Source organism: Gossypium arboreum, chromosome 10, assembly GCF_025698485.1.
Source record: "Gossypium arboreum isolate Shixiya-1 chromosome 10, ASM2569848v2, whole genome shotgun sequence".
NCBI classification, from domain to species: Eukaryota; Viridiplantae; Streptophyta; class Magnoliopsida; order Malvales; family Malvaceae; genus Gossypium; species Gossypium arboreum.
The window spans coordinates 7,917,182-7,940,307 of NC_069079.1; the positions used below are offsets into that span (position 1 = coordinate 7,917,182).

At 33.3% G+C, this 23,126-nt stretch overlaps 1 protein-coding gene across 1 annotated transcript; it reads right to left on the reverse strand.

Annotated features, from left to right (window-relative positions):
- Positions 1 to 4,444: 4,444 nt before the first annotated feature.
- LOC108484915 (probable protein phosphatase 2C 6) lies at positions 4,445 to 22,671 on the reverse strand. The gene is made up of 5 exons (XM_017788801.2): positions 21,992 to 22,671; positions 5,913 to 6,197; positions 5,666 to 5,771; positions 4,778 to 5,099; positions 4,445 to 4,673 (listed from the first exon to the last, which is right to left on the reverse strand). Exons 1-4 carry the CDS (start codon positions 22,472 to 22,474, stop codon positions 4,780 to 4,782), a joined length of 1,194 nt encoding a protein of 397 aa, XP_017644290.1. The 5' UTR covers positions 22,475 to 22,671; the 3' UTR covers positions 4,445 to 4,673; positions 4,778 to 4,779.
- Positions 22,672 to 23,126: the final 455 nt, after the last annotated feature.

Here is a 23,126-nt window from a genome sequence, read left to right on the forward strand (position 1 = left end):
GCTTCTCGGGTCTCCATTTTTCCACCAGCGCGCTGATAAGTGTAGGATCCAATTTGTAGCTCCCGAGCATACGAGATACATGTAAGAATCTCGTGTCTTGTAGATAACCATGAATTTCAGTGCTTGGGCTCTTTGATAAATTATGTATGAACCTCTCCAAAACACGATCATCTGCCTATTTATATTGAAAAAATAAAATATTTTAAAAATTAAAAACTTTAAATTTAATTTAATTGAAAATAAAAAAATTTAAAATTTCTCATTACCATTATCGCTTGAGCGACGAAAATGTACTTCTTGTCGAAACAAATCAAAGAGTTTGTCATTAGTGAAAATTTAATTGAAATGAATATATAGAATAATTAAATAAAACTATAGTATTTTTAAAAAGTGTATAGGAAAATTTTGAACAAAACTTAAGAAAATTGAGAGTTTAGAGAGAATAAAGAGAGTTAGATTGAAGTGAAAAAATGAAAAATTATCTGATATTTATAGGACAAAAAATTACTATTGACCTTTAAAATCTTTTACTGTTACTAATATTTAAAAAGCCCTTAGAAAAATAGCCGTTAGAGAAAAACATACCCAACTATCTCTTCAAAAATAATCTATTCCTCTAAATTTTTTTTAAAAAAGTATTTAATTAATTAAAAAACAAAATTAGCTTATACTTCTAATTTAGCCGAGTTTGAGGTGAAACGGATGGGTCCTCCTTATCGCGTCTTTCTCTCTGCAAGCAAAATCAAGGAACAGCAACCATTGTCATTACAAAAAAGAAGAAATAAGTGTTAGAGGAAGAGATTCTGTGTCTTTCATGTGTAGTCACATCTACTCCTTTGTTAGAAAAGCTGTGAGAAAGGTGATGGTGGAGTGAGTATTTTAATTTTATTCTTTTTCATTTATTTATTTTTTCCTATCACTTTCTCCTACGTTGATAAGAATCTCAGCCTCCTGCACCACAGACATTTTTTTTTTCTTTTTTACCCTCAAACTAAAAGATATTGCATCAGCAAACCAGCATTTACAGTTTAGTTCTGCTTGTTTTACTTTTTCAATCCAAAGGATTAATCTTATTTATATTTTATTTTATTTTTAACTACATGGAAGATTAAGATGCAGTTTTTAAATTAATAAATTAATCTTTTTTAAATTAATTCATAAATATCTAAAATAAACTTTTATGATATTAAATTATGATAAATTATTCAAATATTCAAATATATAATTTTTAAATTTTTAAATATTATTTTTATAAAAGTAATTAATTTCTTCGATTATCACCGATTAGCTCAAATCTCGATTTATATAATAATTTATTTAAATTTATTAATTTCAACATCTCAAAATAAGCATATTGTAATCATATATTAATTCATTTTCATTTTTCAAATGTTTACTAATTTTTACATTTTATTTAATATAATCCCTAAAACCGAAATGGCTATATCTTTTAAATTTTAGCTTTGATTTACAATCTAATTTCAAGTTCATCCTTCAAAATCCTCTATCAATCATAATTTTAGAAATTTTATGTCAATTTTAAAATATTTACACATTAGTCCCTATTTCAAAATTAACAACTTTCACTTTACAAATCTGTTCTTTTTCATTTTAAGCTTAAAACTTAACATTTTAACATCAAAACTATAAGCATTCATCAATGACAACATTTATAAACTTTAAAAGTTTCAAAAATAACACACGAGTCGACTAGATTAAGTTCCTAAGATTTCAAAACATAAAAATTACAAAAGAAAAAAATTTAAATTGTACTAACTAATTGAGACTCTAAATGTGAAATCCTAAGGCCGAAAGTTTTTCTTCTTCTCCTTAAATTTTCAGTTGTTAGAGATGAAAAGAGAAATATGTTTTCTCTCCCTTTCCACAAACAGTTATAAACTTTAGTCTTATGTTGCAAATAAACAAAAAAAAAATGTTTGGATTAATTATAGAAAGATTCCTAGCTTTAATTAAAAGTAAAAGAAAATGCCATGTTACTAATCCGTTAGTGGATTAACAGAATTTTTAATGGAAATGACCAATTTAAGCAACAATCTTAATTATTAACAAAAAAAAAAAACCAAAATAGAAATAAACTATTTTAGGGTGACCTGTTGTATATTTAGCTTTTAATTAAATATAATAAGTTAACTTACAATTAAGTGATTACATTTTACACTTTTAGATTTAATTTTTAAAATAAAATTTGTTATAAGAAAATTTTGGATATCAAAAATAATAGTAAATGAATACATAAAAGATAATTATATATATTTAAAATTTTACATAAATTATATTAATATAAATTATAAGAAAATTCTATTCTTTTAAGAACATAATATGTTAAATCTACAACTAATTATTAAACATTTACGTTTTAGATTATGATTACATAGAGGAATAATTCAAAATGAAGTCTATATAACATATTTAAATTTTATTATAATAACATTATCAATAAAAATGTTATACAAAATAATATTAAGTGATTGATTGCATAACAATCAATTTCATAATTATAATTTTAAAATTACTTACGTTGTTAAAATTAAAAATAACTTTTATTTTTACAACGAAAGAATTTCTAGTTAGGCTGTGGTATGCGATGTGGACATGTTGTAGCATAAGTATTTACGCAATATTACGAATAAAGTAGAAAACATTGGAATGAATAAAAGCAAATTCGTAATGTAATTCAACGCATAGTCCACCTCTCTAATCTTGTGCCTCATTTAATTACTAGTGTAATAATATAAGGAAAACATTTATTTATTAAACAGTTTTGAAAATCGGGGATTGATTCTCACAAGGAGCAAAAATAATAGATATTTATCTATATTCACTAAAAATAATACTTTTAACATCCAAAGATTATTACAATATGCAAAAATAAATAAATAAATAAATAAATATCGTACAATACTTGCGGATATCCGAATCCATATCTAAAATTGCAATCTCGAATTCTCACTCCGTCTCTGAACAATAAAACAAGCATCGCGGACAGCAAATATGTTCATTTATTCTGTTACCAACATGCAGAAAAGAAAGATGAAAATGTTGACAATACAACTGCAGTTATTACAATATGGAATCTCGAAAGATGTGAAATTTTTTGGGTAATAATTCTATTATAATTATCATATGTTGACCCAAATACCAGATGGCTCAGCATGCAAGAAGGTATAGGGAAAAAATCAAGTTGCTTTCTAGATGCGCCTTGTCTGAAACCATCCATTAAAACAGCATCCTGTGAGTTCCATAGTGATGCAAGAAAAAAGAATGTTTGTTCGTCCACCTTGAAATGGATAATGCATGCATGTAACCTGATGATAAGGTTTGCTATACTTGTGGCTCAGACAACATTGCCTAATGTTCCTCACACTTTGCTTCCAAAATGGACCTCCCCTTTTCTCCATTTTTTTTTTCTAACTTAATTAACTGTATGAGAACATGTTTTTTTGTTGTATCCATAGGGAAAATTTCTTCTTATAAAATGTTCTCATTCACACACACACAGTCAAAGGAGGTTTAATAACAAGAAATGGCTCTAGCTGAAAAAATAGAGGTGGAAGATTCAATGACAAGAAAGGAACATGGTGTTTGCATGGCATGGCAATGCATGAAAGGAATTAGCTTTGTTGCTTGCTTCAGGAGAAATGCCCGATGCATCCCATTTTTTACTTGTGCTTTTAAAAGGGAATAATAAAAACTTGTGGGCATTGATGCAATCATACAGGAGTTAACTTTAAGGCTGCTTTTTTTTTTTTTTCCACAGTTATTCTTCAATTCATGCAGCATCAATTCTGCTCATCTTCTCATCTTTAGAATCTATCTTTTCCGATTTTGTTTGGCAAACCCTTCCCACTATAAGCCTGTGCTTTTTCATTTTTGGAGCTCCCGTCCCGTCCGCCAAAATTTTATCCAAATAAACTGAAGGAGACATGATCCTCGTAGCATACCTGAAAAGCAACCAAATGGAGGAATCGAATTAATGATGAATGGAGCCACCCATCCATTTACTGATATGATTGATGGCACCACATCATCCACTGAAAAGGTAAAGAAAAGAACCATACATGGTGGTGCCATGTGACTAATCAGCCACAGTACATGTAAGAGCTTTTTTTTTACTTTCTTGTACCTACTGGAATGTTTATACTTTACAACAACAATACATACAACACGAAAATTATTTATCCTTCTGTAGTTGCCTTCCTTCACCAGGGTTTTGAAATGCCACTAATTGAGATCATTGCATTAAATAATAAAAGAAACAAAGAGGTTTATTGGCATGTGTCACTATAAGCATGCATTGCATTCTTTTTTCCTTCGTCTTGGATTAGAAGAATCTTGAAAATTTAGCAATACAAACCCCATACATTACCATCCCATTAAATCACGAAAATGGTTTAGCAGACAGTCATCATCTATGAGTAGATCATTTCAATACAGAAACTTTAAAAGCATGCCATTAAATCTTCCAGTCAGAAGATCCAAGTATAGTCCAAACAAGGAAACCTATATTGTCATTGAAAGTCACTTAACAAAGGCGGGTACATATGTCTCAATTTTTCTAGGTTAAAAACCACCTTGTTCTTTACATTACAACACTGTATATATATATATCTTCACCATCAGTTAGTTGTCTTTCCTTTTCCTTCAGTACATCCCTGTCAAGACAATAAATAAATTTATAAACTTTGTTAAAGTTTCATTTGGTTTAAACATTATGGTGATATTAAAGCAAAGGTCCTTATCTACAGAAAGCATGTACCTTTAAGGCTTTTCCTGGGGTTTTAGCTTTGGATTCTTGAGGTCAACAACAATGACAGAGATATTATCAAGACTGTATGCATCCAGAGCTTGTTTTATAACATGCTGAGAAACATGCCAAGCAGGTGGGAATGAACTCTTATTAGCCCCCGCAAGCCTCTGTCGCTGTTTTAGTTCTTTGCGAGCTAACTTCACAACGTCGTCATTAGATAAAACATCCCAGAGGCCATCACTTGCCAAAATCAAGCACTCATCTTCTTTTGTCCTCGTCGTGAAAGTAACTTCAGGGACTGAAATAACCCATGGTTTCAAATCATGATCACCTGAAAGTCACATCATCCAAATTAATAAGTGTTCATATAATCAATTTATTATTCATTGTAGAATAAACTAAATAACTTGCAGTTTTTCTTAAACATGTTTTTTTGGTTCAATTAAGTTCTCAAAAAGGGCTTGCTTAGTAAATTACAAAATATAAGAGATGACTCTGGTATTGTCTTCATTTTTACAGAATAAGACTAGTACATTAGATCAAAATCATGAAATTGGCTTGACCTATACTTGGAGGGTAGTGTCTCATGTTAATGCCCAATTTGAAATGTTGAGTACGTACTTGACATAGATATAGGAGCAACATGGGATTTGCTATAGTATTTTTGGCACACTTGCAGGTTGGCTCTATTGTGTCTCTAGTTTTTATTCTTTGACATGAAAACAGAGCCTGAGTAGCTATAAAAATTTGAATGAATTTCAGTAAACACAGAATGACAAGCTTTTGGTTTTGGCTGAAGAAGAAACAAAACACTTAACATAAATTAAGTTGTATCCGACTATCTTGTTCATGCCATGGAAATGATATTGTAATTAGTTGTATAGAAGCAAGAAAAACCTATTGCTCTTGACATGGAAAGAATTCCCTCCACCCTTAAACAGCCCCAGTTGAGAATTCTACCTCCGCTACTAGTGATCCTTTCCGACTCATCTGCTCGGTCAGGCTGCAGAACGGACAAAGACCATATATATATATACAGAAAAGTGATAACAAAGGAGGCACCAGGAAAGAGTGCTTAGGTTTGGAAAATACAACCTTAATAATTGTAAATGGAGAGATGAATGAAACTGAAATTAGAGAGAACCTTTTGGTCAACTGTCAAAGGGATTGCTTGTGCCCCACGACAAAGTACAGCCCTGGAGTCACCACAATTAGCAGCAATTATCTGGCAGGGTGAGACAATAAGTACCAAAGCAGTCGATCCAACAGATTTGGGTGCTAATGCCTCGTCTTTGAAGGCATTGTCAGCCCTCTCATAAGCCTTGCACAGCGCAACCTCCCACCTCTTATTCCATCCTTCTAAACTGCTTCCTCCTTCCCACTCCTCTGCCACCATTCCGCAAAGCTCCTTTGCACAATAGTTGCTCACCTGCAAAATACCATCCATATGATTTACTTTACATTTATTGGCCATCACTATAAGTTCATAAGCAATTTGCCAGTTAAGACTATGTAAAACTTGTTTTACAACCATGCTACACTACCAAATTGGAGTTTGTCTCGTACTCTTTTTTTGTTTATACAAACTAGCACATTTTCTGTTAATAGCATATAGTAATATGGTTAAAGGGTGAATGTCTATCCAATTTAAAATAGTGACAAACGCACCATGTGGTGGTTGATCTTTAAGGCAAAAGGTTTCAAAGAAACCCACAAAAGCATCGCCTGAAGAAAACCTAGTTGATCACATGGCATTTGTATGCACTGTTGCTAATACTGTAACCATTAGACCTTTTAAGAAAGAAATAAAATGTACTGCAACTACAACAAAATAGGTGGATGGTTTAAACATTTCTACACAAAACTATCATCTCTAAACATTAATATCTTCAAATTCAATATTAGAACTTGTGTGGCCTACAACAAATAACACTCATCGTTCCATAAAATTCATGACCAAGAAGTTACTTTCCATTCAGTCAAGGATGGACAATGCTTCAACAATCTCAAAGAAAGTCGCATATTTTCAATTTCAAATCCTTCAATAATCAGGTAGAAATAGATCATCGTATTTGTTTGTACAAGGGAATATAATCAAGATATTCACAAAAGGCAAACTTTCAGTTCAGCAAAATCAAGCCAAAAAAGTTATTTTCCTATAACCCAATTATGGAAATTGTGGGAAAACAGGGGTAAAAGTACTATGTATTAGTGAAAGAGTTTTCATTTCTCTCTTTCTCTCTCACCTCCAAACACCAAAGCTGCTACTATTATAGTAAACACTATTATCCAATTCAATTCTGCCTCGCAATTTCCTCTAAAACTCAGCGGAAGTACTAATTTCTCAAACTGGAAAAATCTCAAATGACGATGTTACTTGATGGTCATGGTTTAATTGGCCAACTCACTAGTGCTACATTAGCCCCTCCTCCAACAATCTCGAAAAATAATTTGAACACGAAAATCCTTCTTACATCAAATGGTTTCGCCAAGCGTTGTTGCTAAAAGCACAATTGCTTCCACTATTACTACTGCCGACAATTCGTAGAAAGCATGATCTCTTTTACATACACTTTATGCCAACAAGAGTCACAGAAGAGTTTATAGTCTTCGTGATCGACTCACACGCATCACTGAAGGATCAAAGGGCGTGGTTCAATATTTGTATGAGATCAAAACGATCACTGATGAACTTGCAGTTGTTGGCTCACCTATTTCTTCAAAAGAATTTATAGGTAAGACTTGGTCTTTCACTAATACTATGGAAGATCCTTGTATTAGGAGTCAAATTACATTTTACTCATTTTTAACAATAAAAATAGATAATTTTTTAAGAAGACTAGTTTACTCTTTGATCTAATGTATAGGAATTAATTTGCTTGTTAGAGAATGGCCTTCCATGTAGCTCACGCAACCAAGAAGAATTCATGCACATAAGTCTTGTGGATGAAATATGAAGATGTAGCTGCTGCAACATTGCCGGATGAAATACATGCAACTGAGGATGTTAATGCTATTGTTTCATCTCAGTTTCATTTTGTTACTTTTAAACAATGTTTTGTAATTTAGCTCATTTTGAACTATGTTTGGATCACAATTGATGTAACTTGATGGTAAAATAGCTGATCACCAGCTTTGCTTAAGTGTGCAAGTCAATCTAGTTCCAATGAATTAAGTGGAGTTAGGTAATGTTTAGGTGATGTATTTGTTAATTTAGACCAGCCATTGTCTGGTATATGTAATGGCTTCATGCTAAAGCTCAATGTAATGAAAATTCATTAAAATTTCATCCAAAATACTCTCTCTTTTCTTGCCTTCAATTTCATTCTATTTTTCAAGCTCAGAATCACTAGAATTTAACTTCAAGTTTTCTTCATTCTTTATCCGGATTTATTACGTTGTTGCTTAAGTTTCAGACTAAGCTTCATACTTCCTCCGGATAAAATGTCCCAAAACTCCAACAATTCGTATCTAGAGCCAAATTCTTAGTGGACATGTAGAACTATGTCTTCATCAAGATTCTCACTAGTGCCACCACCAGTGTTCAACGGAGAAGGCTACCACATATGGGTAGTAAAAATGAAGAGCTACCTGCAAGCATTTGATTTGTGGGAGGTTGTCAACTCAGATATTGAACCAGCACCTCTAAGAGCCAACCCAACAGTGGCTCAAATCAGACAACATTTTGATGAAAGAACTAAGAGACACAAGGCCATGTCTTACATCTAAAATAGTGTGTCTGATGTAATTTTCACAAGGATTATGGCTTGTGAGACTCCAAAGCAAGCCTGGGACAAGCCTAAGGAGGAGTTCCAAGGTATTGAGAGGACAAGGCAGCAGCAGTTGTTGAATCTGAGAAGGGAGTTCGAGAACTTGAAGATGAAGGAGGAAGAAACTATCAAACAGTATTCAGATAGGATTATGGTTGTGGTAAACAACATAATATTGCTTGGAGAACAGTTTAGTGAGGCAAGGATCGTGGAGAAGATGCTCTCAACATTGCCTGAAAAATATGAGGCAAAAATCTCATCCCTTGAGGATTTGAGAGACTTAGCAAGCATCTCCTTAACTGAGCTCATCAATGCTCTTTATGCTCAGGAGCAAAGGAGAGCTAACAGGATGGAGGAGCACCAAGAAAGTGTTTTCCAAGCTAAGGCCAAGGCTGCTTCGAGCACCACTGCCTACAAAGGCAAAAAGAACTGAAAAGACAGGCCTAAGTCTGATGCTATAAGAAGAGGGGATCAACCCTGGAGGCACTGTAAAAGAGCAGGTCATCCAGAAGATAGATGCTGGTTTAGACTAGATGCTCTATGTCAACATTGCAAGAAAAAGGGGCATGTTGAAAGGGTTTGCAAAAACAAAGGCAGATTTAGGTAGAATTAAGCACAACAGAAAAATGCTGAAGCTCAAGTGGCTAAAGACAGTAGTGACCATAAGGAGCAGGTCTTTGATGTGTCATGCTCAGCTGGCCAGAGGAAGGGCTCAAAAGGATGGCTTTTGGACAGTGATTGCGCTAACCACATGTCACCAGATGCAACCATTTTCAAAACCTTGGACAGAAGCTACAAAACCAAGGTGAAAGTTCGTAATAGGCAGTCATTAAGGCTAAAGGAAAAGGGGATGTGCTGATATGCACTCCCACAGGAAACAAAATCATCTCAAATGTATTGCTAGTACCTAAGATTGATAGGAACCTTCTCAACATTACGTAATTGCTGGAGAAAGGCTATTCAGTCGTGTTTAAGGGCAAAGAGTGCCAAATTGCTGATCCAAATAGATCAAGCCTCATGTCAGTCACTATGACTGATAAATACTTTGAAGTCAACTGGCCAAGTGACTCACACTTAGCTTTCACTGCCTCTACTGAAGATTTCAAGCTTTGGCACCAAAGGCTTGGTCATGTCAACTACAAATCCATGGACCAGCTAACCAAAGAAGATATGGTTGAGAACTTTATCAACTCAATTGAAGAGGAGCAGGTTTGTAAGGTTTACCAGATTGGAAAACAAACCAGACAGCCATTTCCTGCAAAATCAACCTGGAGAGCTTCAGATAAGCTACAGCTAGTACATACTGATGTGTGTGGCCCCATAAAGACTCAGTCATTGAATGGCAGTAGGTATTTCATTCTTTTCATTGATGATTTTTCAAGATACTGTTGGATTTACTTCTTGAAGAACAAGTAGATGTAGCTTCTGTATTTTTGAAGTTTAAAGTTGCTGTAGAGACTGAAACAGGTTGTAAGCTAAAAACCTTAAGGTTAGACAATGGGACTGAGTATACTTCATCCGGGTTTAATACCTTTTGCGATGAAGCATGCATTAAACACCAACTCACTAACACTTATACACCTCTACAAAATGGTGTAAGTGAAAGGAAAAATAGAAGCTTGATGAATATGGCCAGATGTTTGCTATTTCAGAAGAATTTGCCCAAGACCATGTGGGTTGAAGCAGTTAATACTACTGTTTATATTCAGAACAGGCTACCAACCAAGGCATTGGACCATAAGACTCCATTTGAAGCCTGGTTCGGGTTTAAGCCATCATTGGCTCATTTGAAGGTCTTTGGTTGTCTATGTTATAGTCATATACCAGCAGTAAAAAGGGACAAGCTATCCAAGAAGGCTATGCCTAGAATTCTAGCAGGCTACAGTATGGTCAAGAAAGGGTACCGGATTTTAGATCCTGTAACAAACAAAATTCAAGTGAGCAAGGATGTTGTGTTTGATGAGAAGGCTCAGTGGAACTGGGAAAGAAATGAAGCTGAAGATGTTTTTGAAGAATTCATAGCAGGCCAGATTGAACCTGATCAAGTTGATCTAGAAATGAACATAGATGATGTGCCAGTTAGAGAGACCAGACCCTTAACTGAAATTTATGAAAGAGCACAAGTTGCTATAGTGGAGCCAACCAGTTTTGAAGAAGCTGAAGCTGATGAAGGGTGGAAGCAAGCCATGATTGATGAAATTAATAAGATTCAGAAGAATCAGACATGGGAGCTAATTGAAAGACCTACCAACAGAAAGACCATTGTTGTTAAATGGGTTTATTGAGCAAAACAGAATGCTGATGGCAGTTTAAACAAGCTGAAAGCTAGACTTGTTCTCAAGGGGTTCAGTCAACAATATGGTCTGGACTACATGGAAACTTTTGCACCAGTAGCCAGGCTTAACACAATCAGATTGATAATTGCTTTGGCTGCACAAAAGAAATAGATCATACATCAATTGGATGTGAAGTCAGCCTTCCTCAATGGATTCCTTGAAGAAGAAATTTATGTAGAACAGCTTGAAGGATTTAAAGTGCCTGGTGAAGAGCACAAAGTGTACAACCTAAATAAAGCCTTGTATGGCCTGGAATAAGCTCCTAAAGCCTGGTATGCTAGGATTGATAGCTACCTGGTTAGCTTAGGATTCCAAAGAAGCATCAGTGAACCAACATTGTATGTCAAAAAGGAACAGGCAGAAACACAACTTATTGTGTCCTTTATGTGGATGATCTCTTGGTGACAGGAGGAGATCAAATTATATTGGCATATTTTAAGGCCAAAATGAAAGACATGTTTGAGATGTCTGATTTGGGGCAAATGACATATTTTCTTGGAATGGAGGTGCTGCAAACACAAAGTGGAATCTTCTTGGGACAGAAGACATTTGCTGCAAAAATCTTAAGCAAATTCTCTATGGAGAATTGCAAGCCAACAAGCACACCTATGGCTGTTGGAATGAAGCTGTCAAGCTAAGGAGACCATGTACAGGTCAGTGAATCTGCCTATAGGAGTCTAGTTGGTTGCTTATTGTACTTAACAGCTACTAGACCAAATATCATGTTTACTGTAAGTATGCTATCGAGATTCATGCATTGCTACAATACACTACATTTTCAAGCAGCTAAAAGAGTGCTCAGGTACATCAAAGGTACTTTAAGCCATGGGATACAGTTTAGAAAAATTGAAAATTTGAAGCTAATAGGCTATACTAACAGTAACTAGGCTGGTTCAAAAGGTGATATGAAAAGCACTTCTGCTTATACATTCACAATAGGCTCAATAATGTTCTGCCGGAGTTCAAAGAAGCAATCTATAATGGCTCAATCAATAGCAGAAGCTGAGTATGTTACAGCTGCAAGTATTGTTAATCAAGCCATTTGGCTGAGGAAAATCCTAGTTGATTTGAGCCTACATCAAATGGAAGCAACAAAGATCTATTGTGATAACATGTCTGCTGTTGCAATTGCAAAGAATCCTGTTTTCCATGGTAGAACAAAACATTTCAGCATCAAGCTACATGTGGTAAGGGAAATGGAACAAGCTCGAGAGGTAGAGTTGATTCATTGCAATTCAGAAGAACAGGTTGCTGATATTTTCACAAAGGCTCTTGGTGTGTCAAGGTTCATCAAATTGAGGAAGCAGTTAGGAGTCAGCAGCATGGAGACCAAGGAGGAGTGTTAGAGAATGGCCCTCCATGCAGCTCATGCAACCAAGAAAAAATCATGCACATAAGTCTTGTGGATGAAATATGAAGAAGTAGCTGCTGCAACATTGCTAGATGAAATACATGCAACTGAGGATGTTAATGCTATTGTTTCATCTCAGTTTCGTTTTGTTACTTTTAAACAATGTTTTGTAATTTAGTTCATTTTGAACTATGTTTGGATCACAATTGATGTAACTTGATGGTAAAATAGCTGATCATTAGCTTTGTTTAAGTGTGCAAGTCAATTTTATCTAGTTCCAATGAATTAAGTGGAGTTAGGTAATATTTAGGTGATGTATTTGTTAATTTAGACCAGCAATTGTCTGGTATATGTAATGGCTTCATGCCAAAGTTCAATGTAATGAAAATTCATTAAAATTTCATCCAAAATACTCTCTCTTTTCTTGCCTTCAATTTCATTCTGTTTTTCAAGCTCAGAATCACCAGACTTTAACTTCAAGTTTTCTTCATTCTTTATCTGGATTTATTACGTTGTTGCTTAAGTTTCAAACTAAGCTTCATACTTCTTCCGGATAAAATGTCTCAAAACTCCAACATTGCTCATTTCATTTTTTAAGTGTAGATGGGAAATACAATCCAAATCATAGTACAATGACACTTTTACCCAAAAATAGGATGTTATAACCTAATTAAGAAAAAAATTCAATCGCACAACATGATCTTAGGAATCCATAACACCTAATTTTAAGAATTAACCCTTAGATGATTCTTAAGGATTTTGATAGATTATCATGTTTAATTCCTTTCCTTTGAAAACCACTCTACTGTGTATAAACAAGCCATTAATACTTACAAATGGGGTAGCAAAGAGAAAATAAAATAACTTATTAAAAAAAAAACTAAGTCTTTATTGCTTGAAAATTTTGTGCCTTAATCCTTCTGCAGGAAGCAGTTCTTACAATCACTCATTTGTTCAAACAAGTCTTAAGTTTTTGAAGTCCTATTGACACACTTTCTACCATTAATCTCGATCTAAATATTTTAGAAAACCTTGTTCCTAAGATACTTGTGTGTATCTTATGTTCATATTGATCCTCAAAACAGGAGTAAATTATATCCAAAGGTTATGAAATGTGTCTTTGTAGCCATGGGTTACAAACAAAGTCAAGTGTATCAACCATTACTCATAGAACACTCTTCTTCAAGGAGAGTTACAATACTTAAATGTATGTTGATTACCATTGTAATTGGAAGTGAAATCAAGGAACAATATGTTCTAATTCAAAGGTTGGATAAGGAGTTTGAGATTAAAGTATTAAGGAGACTGAAATATTTCTTTGGTATTGAGGCTGCTCACTTTGATAAGGGAATTTTCATTTCTAAAAAAAAAAAATATCTTAGATCTACTTCAAGATATTAACAAAGACAACATACAAAACAACAAACACCATTATTGATCCTAATATTAAAGAAACTAAAAAAAGATGTTATAATGGTCCAAGAGATATACCAATGTCTAATAGGAAGACTTGTTTATGTGTCTCATACTTAACCAGATATAACATATGTAGTTACTTTAGTTATTCAATTTATGCATAGTCCAAATAAGGTTCATTTATAGGAAACCTATAGAATCTTATAATATCTCAAGGGAACACTGGGGAAAGGCAATTTGTTCAAGAGGAATGGGGATTTGATACTTAAGCTTACACTAATACAGATTGTGATGGATTGGTGGTTGATAAGATCAACTTCAAGGTTTTGTATCTTTCTCAATAGATATCTCATAACATCAAGAAGTAAGAAAAAAAATTTGGTGGTTGGCTCAAGTGAAAAGGCCAAATTCCAAGTAATTTCATGGTATCTTTGAGCTAGTTTGGCTAAAAACCATCCTTAATTATTTGAGGATTAAGGGGATTGTCTTACAAGACTGTACAGTGATAACAAACCTGTAATCAATATAGATCAACAAATAAAACACATTGAGATTGGTAAGCTTTTCATCAAGGAGAAGTTGGAAAGTGGTTTGATTTGTACCTTTATATGTCTACCTAAGGATAGGTTAATGATATTCTTACAAAGTGATTGAGTAGCTCCATTAAGGGAAAGTTTGCATCTAATTTGGGAATGAAAAAAAATATCTAATCAAAATCTTAAGGGGGAGTAAGGGAAAACACGATGCTAGAAGCTATTTTAAGAAAATAGTTTCAACTATACAACATTATCTTAAGAATCAATCACACATAATTTTAGCAATTAATCATTAGTTGATTCTTATGAAATTGATAGGTTATATTTAATTTCTTTCCTTTTTTCAATCACTTTAACGTTTATAAATAGGTTGTTTGTAAAAGGAATCAAATATAATTTTTCTCTCTCCATTGGTGTTTTGCTACAAAAATCATTAATGTAACTTGGATGGATAATAGAAAAATATCATATAATGCCAACACTATTACAAAATAAGGGTAAAATATGGGCTAAAAAAGGCTTTTCTCTTTTTATTTCTTACATTCAAGTTAGAGTAGTAGTGTTTGAAAACAAAAGGGTCCACACTTTATTTTATTTTTAAACTTTGTCTAGTTAAATTGTCAAACAAACTATGATTATGAGCTTAACTCATTTGGTGAACAGGTTTGATTTGGGCCTATCTTTAAAGAAGTTGGGCTGAGTTTTGGAATAAGAAGTCTGAATTTCTTTCATGTTTGACAATGTTTTAACTCATTAAAGGTCCAATATAATACAACTAAGCTCAAGCTAGATTCCTTTATTTGTATACCTATAAAATCTGTTAATTGTCTCATGTTCTATACAACGAGCATCTTGTTGATCCCAAGGTTCATAAGCTACTACATGCAATTGATGCTTACCCAATACTACATATTAATTTTGAAAATGGTAAATATATGTTTACCAAGGATATGTTTTAACTAGAATATATTTCCTACTATATTTTCATTACTTCACAATATTTCATCACCAATCAAGGAACAAACTTAGCTATTTTAATACAATTAAAACTTAAAAATTATAATAGCAAGATCATTTAAGATAGTATAATATGAATTTGAAGGAATTTCTAATAAAACCATTCCTTGAATCACAAAAAGGAAATGCACACTAAGTAAATTTCATATCATACCTAAAAATCATCGTTAATGGAGTAACTAGAACAACTGGTATTTTTAGTTTTATAATTCACAATTGATGTCCTAGTAATAATTTCTATAATATATTACCACATGGTCTAATCTAAGTCCAAGTTGGACTATAAGAAAGGACTAGACTGTATTAGTCAAAATGACATTGATTAGAAAATTAGAATATAATCTTGGTGCCTTCTAAACCTGATAAAATTGTATGATAGCTTAACCTTAAAGGAATGTGCTTAGTTGACAAATTGTCAAAACTTTTATCTCATGTGGGAAATGATCAGCGGGAGAGTCATTAGGCTACTCTATGAAAAATGAATCTCCCATCAAAGGTCTAATGTTTCTTTTGGATACTCCTATTCAACCGATTCCTATAAAAAACTTTCTAAAAATGTAAGGTGTCAAATTGGTAGAGGACTAAGGTAGCTTCCATTAATGTAGTACTGAACTGGAAACAAAATACAATGTATTATTTAGTTGTCCATTGATATGTGATTTATGGTATTGTATCTGGGTGTGGTGGGGGATTGAAGGCTGTCTACCACGTTCTATCCATGATTATTTTGTTCAATGCAATGGTTGGATGTTTAAAGGTGAAATTAAGCAGTGGTGGCAAATTGGTTGTACGACAAGATTATGGTCGACGTGGTTGGCGCGCAATAATTTTACTTTTAATACAAAGTGTGTTTCGGTCAAAGAGATTTTCTTCCTTACTTAGAGATCTTTATTGGGTTAGAGAGCTATTGGGTTTTGAAATTCAAGAGGATAATTGGTGGAATATGCGTTTAAAATGCATCTTAATCCTTGCCAAGTAGGCTGGTGAGTCGTCCTTGGAGATTTTTAAGAAGATTAATTTTGTTGTTTCCTTAATGGGTTGTGTTCTTTGAATATGTGTGGTTGGATTTGAGCAAGTGGGTTGCTTCACTAGCGATCTTAAGGATTAACAGTGTGGATATGTTGCAGTGCTGCTATTTGAACAGAGTGGACCTTGGCTGCTTTTAAGCTACTATCACCTTAAATGTATTATACTTTGTATGATTTTGAGATGCTTTTGTTTAGCAATATGTTTGAACATTTTAGGCTTTGTTGACTCTTAACTTTAAATTTGGGTTGAGCAAAAAAACGTAGGCAATTTATCTATTGGTACACTATACGAAACAACCTATTTAATGTATCGATAGAGAACCAATAAAAACTAGATTGACGCGATTTTTTTTCCTTTTCTTTTTGTTTTGTTATTGACGTGATTTTAATCCTTGATGGCATATTAAATTTAAATAAAAAAATATACCATTAAGTAAAATACATCCTTTTTTATGAATTATGTACTATATTTAATGTTTATCTAACATTAAAATCATTATTTAAATATTTGAATCTTTTTGAAGTTAATCAATTAATCCAATTGGTTGGATAAAAAACTTAAGGCCTTACTAGTTTGACCTTCGGCTCATTTTTTTCAACTTTTCTACATTGCTAGTTGATACATCTTGAGGCATCTTTTCTTGCCTTTCATTCTTTTTAGGAGACATTCACTTTTAAATAAACTACGAAAGAAATAATAAAGAGATTTATGAGAACTACCAATATAGGATTGTGTTACTAAGGTCGATTAAGTTATCCCTCGCTATTAACTTTTGCTCGGTGGAATTGAGCATCCTTCACATCTCTTCCGTATTGAAACTAAGAGACTCCAACACCACTTCCTTGAGTTTCTCTTCTTTCGAGTCCAACTCCACAATGCGTCTCTCGACATCCTCGAGTGTCTCCTTTACCTCCCCCAATGAATCCTTGAGATTGACCACTCGTTCCTCCAAAGCCAACAACATATCCCTCGATCGACTTGCTTTACTGGTCATCTCACGAGTCTCTATTGGCTGAATTTGATCGGGGACTTATTTCGACATCTCGAACGGTACCTTTATAACCTTAGCTCGAATACCAATTGTCACAAGGCTAAATCTTTAGTCTCACAATTCAGACTTAAAAATATTAGAGATTTTGTTACCTTATAAGAAAGAATCAGTGGTAAACATTGAATAATTGTATCAAAGATTTCCTTCTTTTTTTTTTTTTGTATTTTTGGCAAGATATAAAGTGCCTAACAATTCAAGGCTACCTTGTTCATCTTGACAAGCCATTGAATTCACTCAAAAGAGGAAACTAAAATCATTTTGTTAAAATTTTTATTTACCCATATATGCCAAAAAATTAACATGCCTTTTCCTTCATGGAAGACACATCAAATCTCCATACTTCAGCCTTTCTTATGAGGTAAATACAATCTTCTAAAATGCTCTAGTGGATGGTCTTTTCCTAACCAACTAAAACATTTATCCTAGTCCATCACAATAGTCCATCACAATGGATCATCTACATATCTTATGGATTACAATCTTCTTTGGTGGACGGTCATCTACTAACAAACAAAAACCTTTTATCTGAATCCACCACAATAGTTCATCTGCCTCTCTCATGGACAAGAAAAAACATAATAATATATTTTCAATAAAGGAGAACAATAAAATGCAATCAGCAAACCAAATAATAATATATTTTCAAAACATAATTAATTAATGCCAATTTTAGTTCACCTTATTTTGGCAAGCATTTAAACTAAAAAAATATGATCAAATTCAACAAATTCAAGAGTTAAAGAATATATATGAATATGTGTGAAATAATGACCTTATCAGTGCAACTTTAATTATCTTTTCTCTTGATTTGTCTTAATTTTTTTCTCTTGAAGAACAAACATAGAGATTTTAAATGATTTGATTTGATTTGAAACTATTGAGGCAAATATTTGAAGTAGTTGCAATGTGCCAACTGAAGTGCCCACTTTCATCACAATTACGATAGAATGCAATTTTTCATATTTGAAGGATTGACAATTTATTGAAACAAAATCTTTGGGCTATGTTGATGTCATGAGAGTTTTCAAGCCCATTAATGAAGATCAATTCACTTGAAAAAAATATATCTTGAGGATCAGATAGATTGTACCAAATCCCTTGAATCAATGATGTTTGATCAAGAAAAAACTTGAAAACTTACCTTCCAATAGTCCACTTTACTTTGGTCATTATTATATTATATTTAGCTATTTCAACTATTGTTTATAAGGAATTAGGATTGATTTTTAGTAAGTTAGCAAGCCTTACAAATCTCTATATATTTTGAGAGATTTATATAGGTTAAGGAACTGCGTACTGAGAGCACTTATTGATTCATTAAGCAACTTTATTTGAGACTTTAAAACCTTTTGTTTTTTGTTTTATAAACTAAGTTCTTAAGTGTAGAATTTAGGGATGATAGGTCTAGTCTCTAAAGTACAAAAGTGATGATTCTTCACTAAAGTATGTTTGAACTAAGATCACTGGTTGTAGAGTTCAAAGATAGTAGATTTATCTCACTGAGCTAGGGTCCACAATCATAGGGAAATAGAACTACGTAAACAATTTATTGCCTTCTATTTTTTTGCTGGTTGTCTCAGTATTATTATAAATGCCCACCTCCATTGTCATTTCTACTCAAACTTTGTTTCCTGTGTTTAATAACTAGTTCAAGTCAACAATTGGTATAAGAGCTTCCCACTTAACATAACTAGTGGAGATTTTTGGTGTTGTTATTCGCAAGTAATGGAATGATCTTCAACCACCCATCCCTATGTTGGATTGTGGCAATTATACCTACTAAAAGGTTAGAATGAAAGTATATATAAAAACTTATCTTCTAACAACCTACTTTTCTTTAGTCATTATTATATTGTATTTAGCTATTTTAGTTGTTGTTTTGAATGGATTGTGATTTATCTTTACTATGTTAGCAAGTCTTGAAAATCTTTATATATTTGAGAGACTTGTATAGGTTAAGGAACCGTGTATTAAGAGCACTTATCAATTCATTAACGAACGTTATTTGAAAGAGTGCATTTAAGACTATAAAACCTTATGTTATTGGTTTTACAAACTAAGTTCTTAGAGGGAGAACTTAGTGGTGAAAAGTTTAGTCTTTGAAGTATGAAAGTGAAGATTCTTTACTAGGGTGTGTTAGTGTCACGGGCCGTAGTTCAAAGCCAATGACCATCATGCCAAATGCATCCAATAGAGGTCTACTGTGTAGATAGAGATCATTTGGCCCGTAAAAACTAGCCCGATTCGGTAAACTTTTGGAGAAGTCTATCAGATTGAAGCCTGGTTGGCCTGATAATGAAGAAATGACAACTTAGGCTATTTTGGTAGCTAATCTTAGAAGATTGATAAAATCATATCTTGTAAAAATTAGACTAGATTTGACATGGCATATTTTGTAAATCCCATGATTTAAGGGATAGGATGAACCCCGTCCGTTGATGTATTGTAATCTTGACCGTTAGTTTTGGGGGAGCTCAACCATAAATAGAGAGTCTCCCCTTCATTTGTACTCATTCGATTTATTGTTTCATTATTCTTAGTGAATAAGATAATATTGAGAGCATTTACTCAAACACCTTATGTGCATTCTTTTGTAATCTTGAGAATATTGAGAGAATATTGTAATCTTGATCGTTAGTGAATCTCGTTCTTTTGTTGCTTCTTTTGGCATAAATCGCTTTCGTTATACAAATTGGTACTTTGGAGGACTTTTAAAGGAATCCTCACTTGAGTAAAGGCTGACTTAGGAACGCGAGACAAACGATCTAGCCCCGTGATATTAGAAGTAGGATCATTGGTTGTATTATGTTCAAAGATGGCGAATTTATCTCACTAAGCTAGGCTCTATAGACATAAGGAAACTGAAGTGCTTAAACAATTCCTTGTCCTAAATTTTTTGTTAATTGACACAATGTTATTAGAGATGGTTACTTTCCATGTCACTCTTGCTCATACTCTGTTTCTTGTGTTTAACAATTCAAATCAATAGAAATTGATTGAATGAAAAATGTGCGGCATCAACAGGGTAAAAAAGTTAACCCGTTTTATTTATTTAATATCATTTTTGTGGTTTTAAACAAAGAGTTACTGTTATTTATTTAATTTAATAAAAATAGTTTATTTAAATTTATAACAATAATAATAAAGAATTTTTTTAAATAATGAAATGTATAAGAATTTAGCTTCAATCAAAGCCTTTAATTAAAATTTTAGAATTACAGTTTTAATAATTTTTAACCTTTTGTTTCTTTTTTTTTTCAAATTTTTATTCTTTTCACTTGAGTCCTAGCAACAGTAGGCTTTTTACATTCAATTTTATTTTCTTTCACTTAAGTCCAAAATGTTTATAGCATTATACTACATTTAGGAACGTAAATTAAAGAATTTAGATTTTGTATTTAGATATATAGCATAATATAGTTGGGTTTCAATAGATCAGATATTTGTGAAGTATAAAAATGTGAATTTGTCAAAATATTATATTTGTATTTATTTTATCACTTAATTGACATTATTTTTAAAGTCCTAATCTCCATATATAAATCTAAAAGTTAATTTTTTTAAATGTAAATTTAGAGTCTGGAAATAAAATAAAATTCTTTATTACTATTTTTTTGTTTCTTTGAAAAGGAGATGCTGTAAGCTTTCTTTTATTTGAACGTGATAGTATCACTATTAATTAACAAAATAAAAATATAATTTAAATTATTAATTCTTTTTGTTTCTGTGAAAATAAGATATTGTAAACTTTCTTTTATTTGAAGATGATAGTATTACTGTTAATTAATAAAATAAAATTATAATTTAAATCATTAATTAGTTTTTGTTTCTCTGGAAATGAGATGTTGTAAGCTTTCTTTTATTTGAAGGTGATAGTATTACTGTTAATTAACAGAATAAAATTATTAATTCTTTTTTATTTCTCTGAAAATGAGATGTTGTAAACGTTAAAAATGAGTTTGGATGAAACTACTATGAAGCAGATTTGATGGACATCGGAATTGAAAAAGCGGTTTCGAATTGGGTTTAGGGCCAGTGACAAGTGGGCCGGGCGTGGCTGTGGGGATTGCATGCAATGATGCAAGCAACTGTTTCAACTTCCAAACACAGACAAATCAGATGGCGTAAACAAAGAGGGGAATCCCACACTGGTCGCCATTTCAACTTTTGACGGTGATTCTCAGTGGGTCCCAACACCCTGCCCCCCAAAGTCGCGTTTTCCATTTCAAAAGACAAAAGGCGTTACCTTCTTTTGTCTCCTCTGGAAACACACGTGTCTAACAGGGTGCTATTCTGTCACCGGGTTTAGCTGACAGCTTGGTGCCCCAAATTGCCACGTGTTACCATAATTGACTCATGTGTGAAACCACTTTGACTCTCTACGTACTATCACTTTTATAGCTTGAAAATGGCAGAAGATGAAAGTAAAGGAAAAAGAGAGAGAAAATTTTTATTGCATGTATACTTTTGAGGATTTTTTAATAAAAAAAAGGGGAAATGGTAAATTATTGTTCTACGTATGATATTATATATGATCACCAAAGATGCATTATGATCCATTTATGTGCTTAGATGATTAGGTAACAAACCGGAACTTTCAGCTTTAAGCATCAAATGAAAACAATCACCACTGATTTTATAAACAAACAAACAAACAAACAAAAAAAAACCGATATTCAAATGTGAGCTTTGACGATGAGGTTGATGAATTAATTACCTGGTCACCTCCATGTCCGTCAAATATGCCGAAATAATGCACCAGCGATTTCTCCATGGCGTATTCACACTCGGGCGCTCTACATCCACCAACATCCTTGCAACAAAGCTTCATAAACCCTGGCTGAACCACCGCCCTATCCTCCATTGTTGACCGCCTTCCTTGATCCAAGCTGAATCCCCACGATACTCCTTTGTTGCTTTTCCCAATGCAGTGCTTCGCTGGCGCTGTCCTTTGGCCTTCCACACCAGCAATGTCGTTCCCCTTTGTGTCAAAAGAAGAACTACCCGACCCAGTAATAACCACGACGGCACTACTTCCCGCCTCAACACCCTTTAAGTGAGAGGAGAGGACGAGGGTGGTGGCTGAGCTGGAGTTGGAATCCATTGGTTTAGGACTGGATGAGTTGTCGGCAGTGATGGTGGTATCTTTTTGGAGGAGGGTTTGGGTTTGTTCATTCATGACGGTGGATTCTGTTGCCATTGAAAGAGCTTAAAGACAAAAGCTAACAGAGAGAGAATAGAGAGTAAAAGTTAAGAGAGAGAGAGGATGAGGGAGGAAGAAGGGAGGGGGTTAGACTTAAAATGAAGTAAAAAAGGATTTGCAGCAACGCGTGGAAAGAGCTACGAAGATACGTAAAACGTTGCATGGCAAAGGGTTAATGTCACAGTGGTGGAAGCAAAACTCAAGTCAACGCCCAATTATTTGCTGGCAAGCAAATATATGGGTAAGCAATTTCGGGGAGGTGGATGGCCAGCACACAGACTCAGACTGTAGTGATCTTTTGTTTGTTTGTTTGTTTTAAGAGCCAATGGTTATATTGTTTTATCGAGTTCTGATTAAAAGTTTTAAGCTCTTGATGGAAACAATTTAAACAGCAGTGCTTACAAGTCAGCTATGGCTTCCTTCAAGGCCTGACTGCCTCAATTTCCGAATGAGTTTAAGAAGGTAAAGCTAAGCTGCAAATACGCTGATACGATAGATGTTGACATGTTTTTTAATCATGTTATTAGAGATTTGTTTCTCTTTGAATAATACTAATTAATTAATGTCAGTTCTGTTTTCTTTGTTCGCACAATTAAAAAGTTATATGTGATCATCATATTTTGACTTTTATCACAATATTTGAGGATTA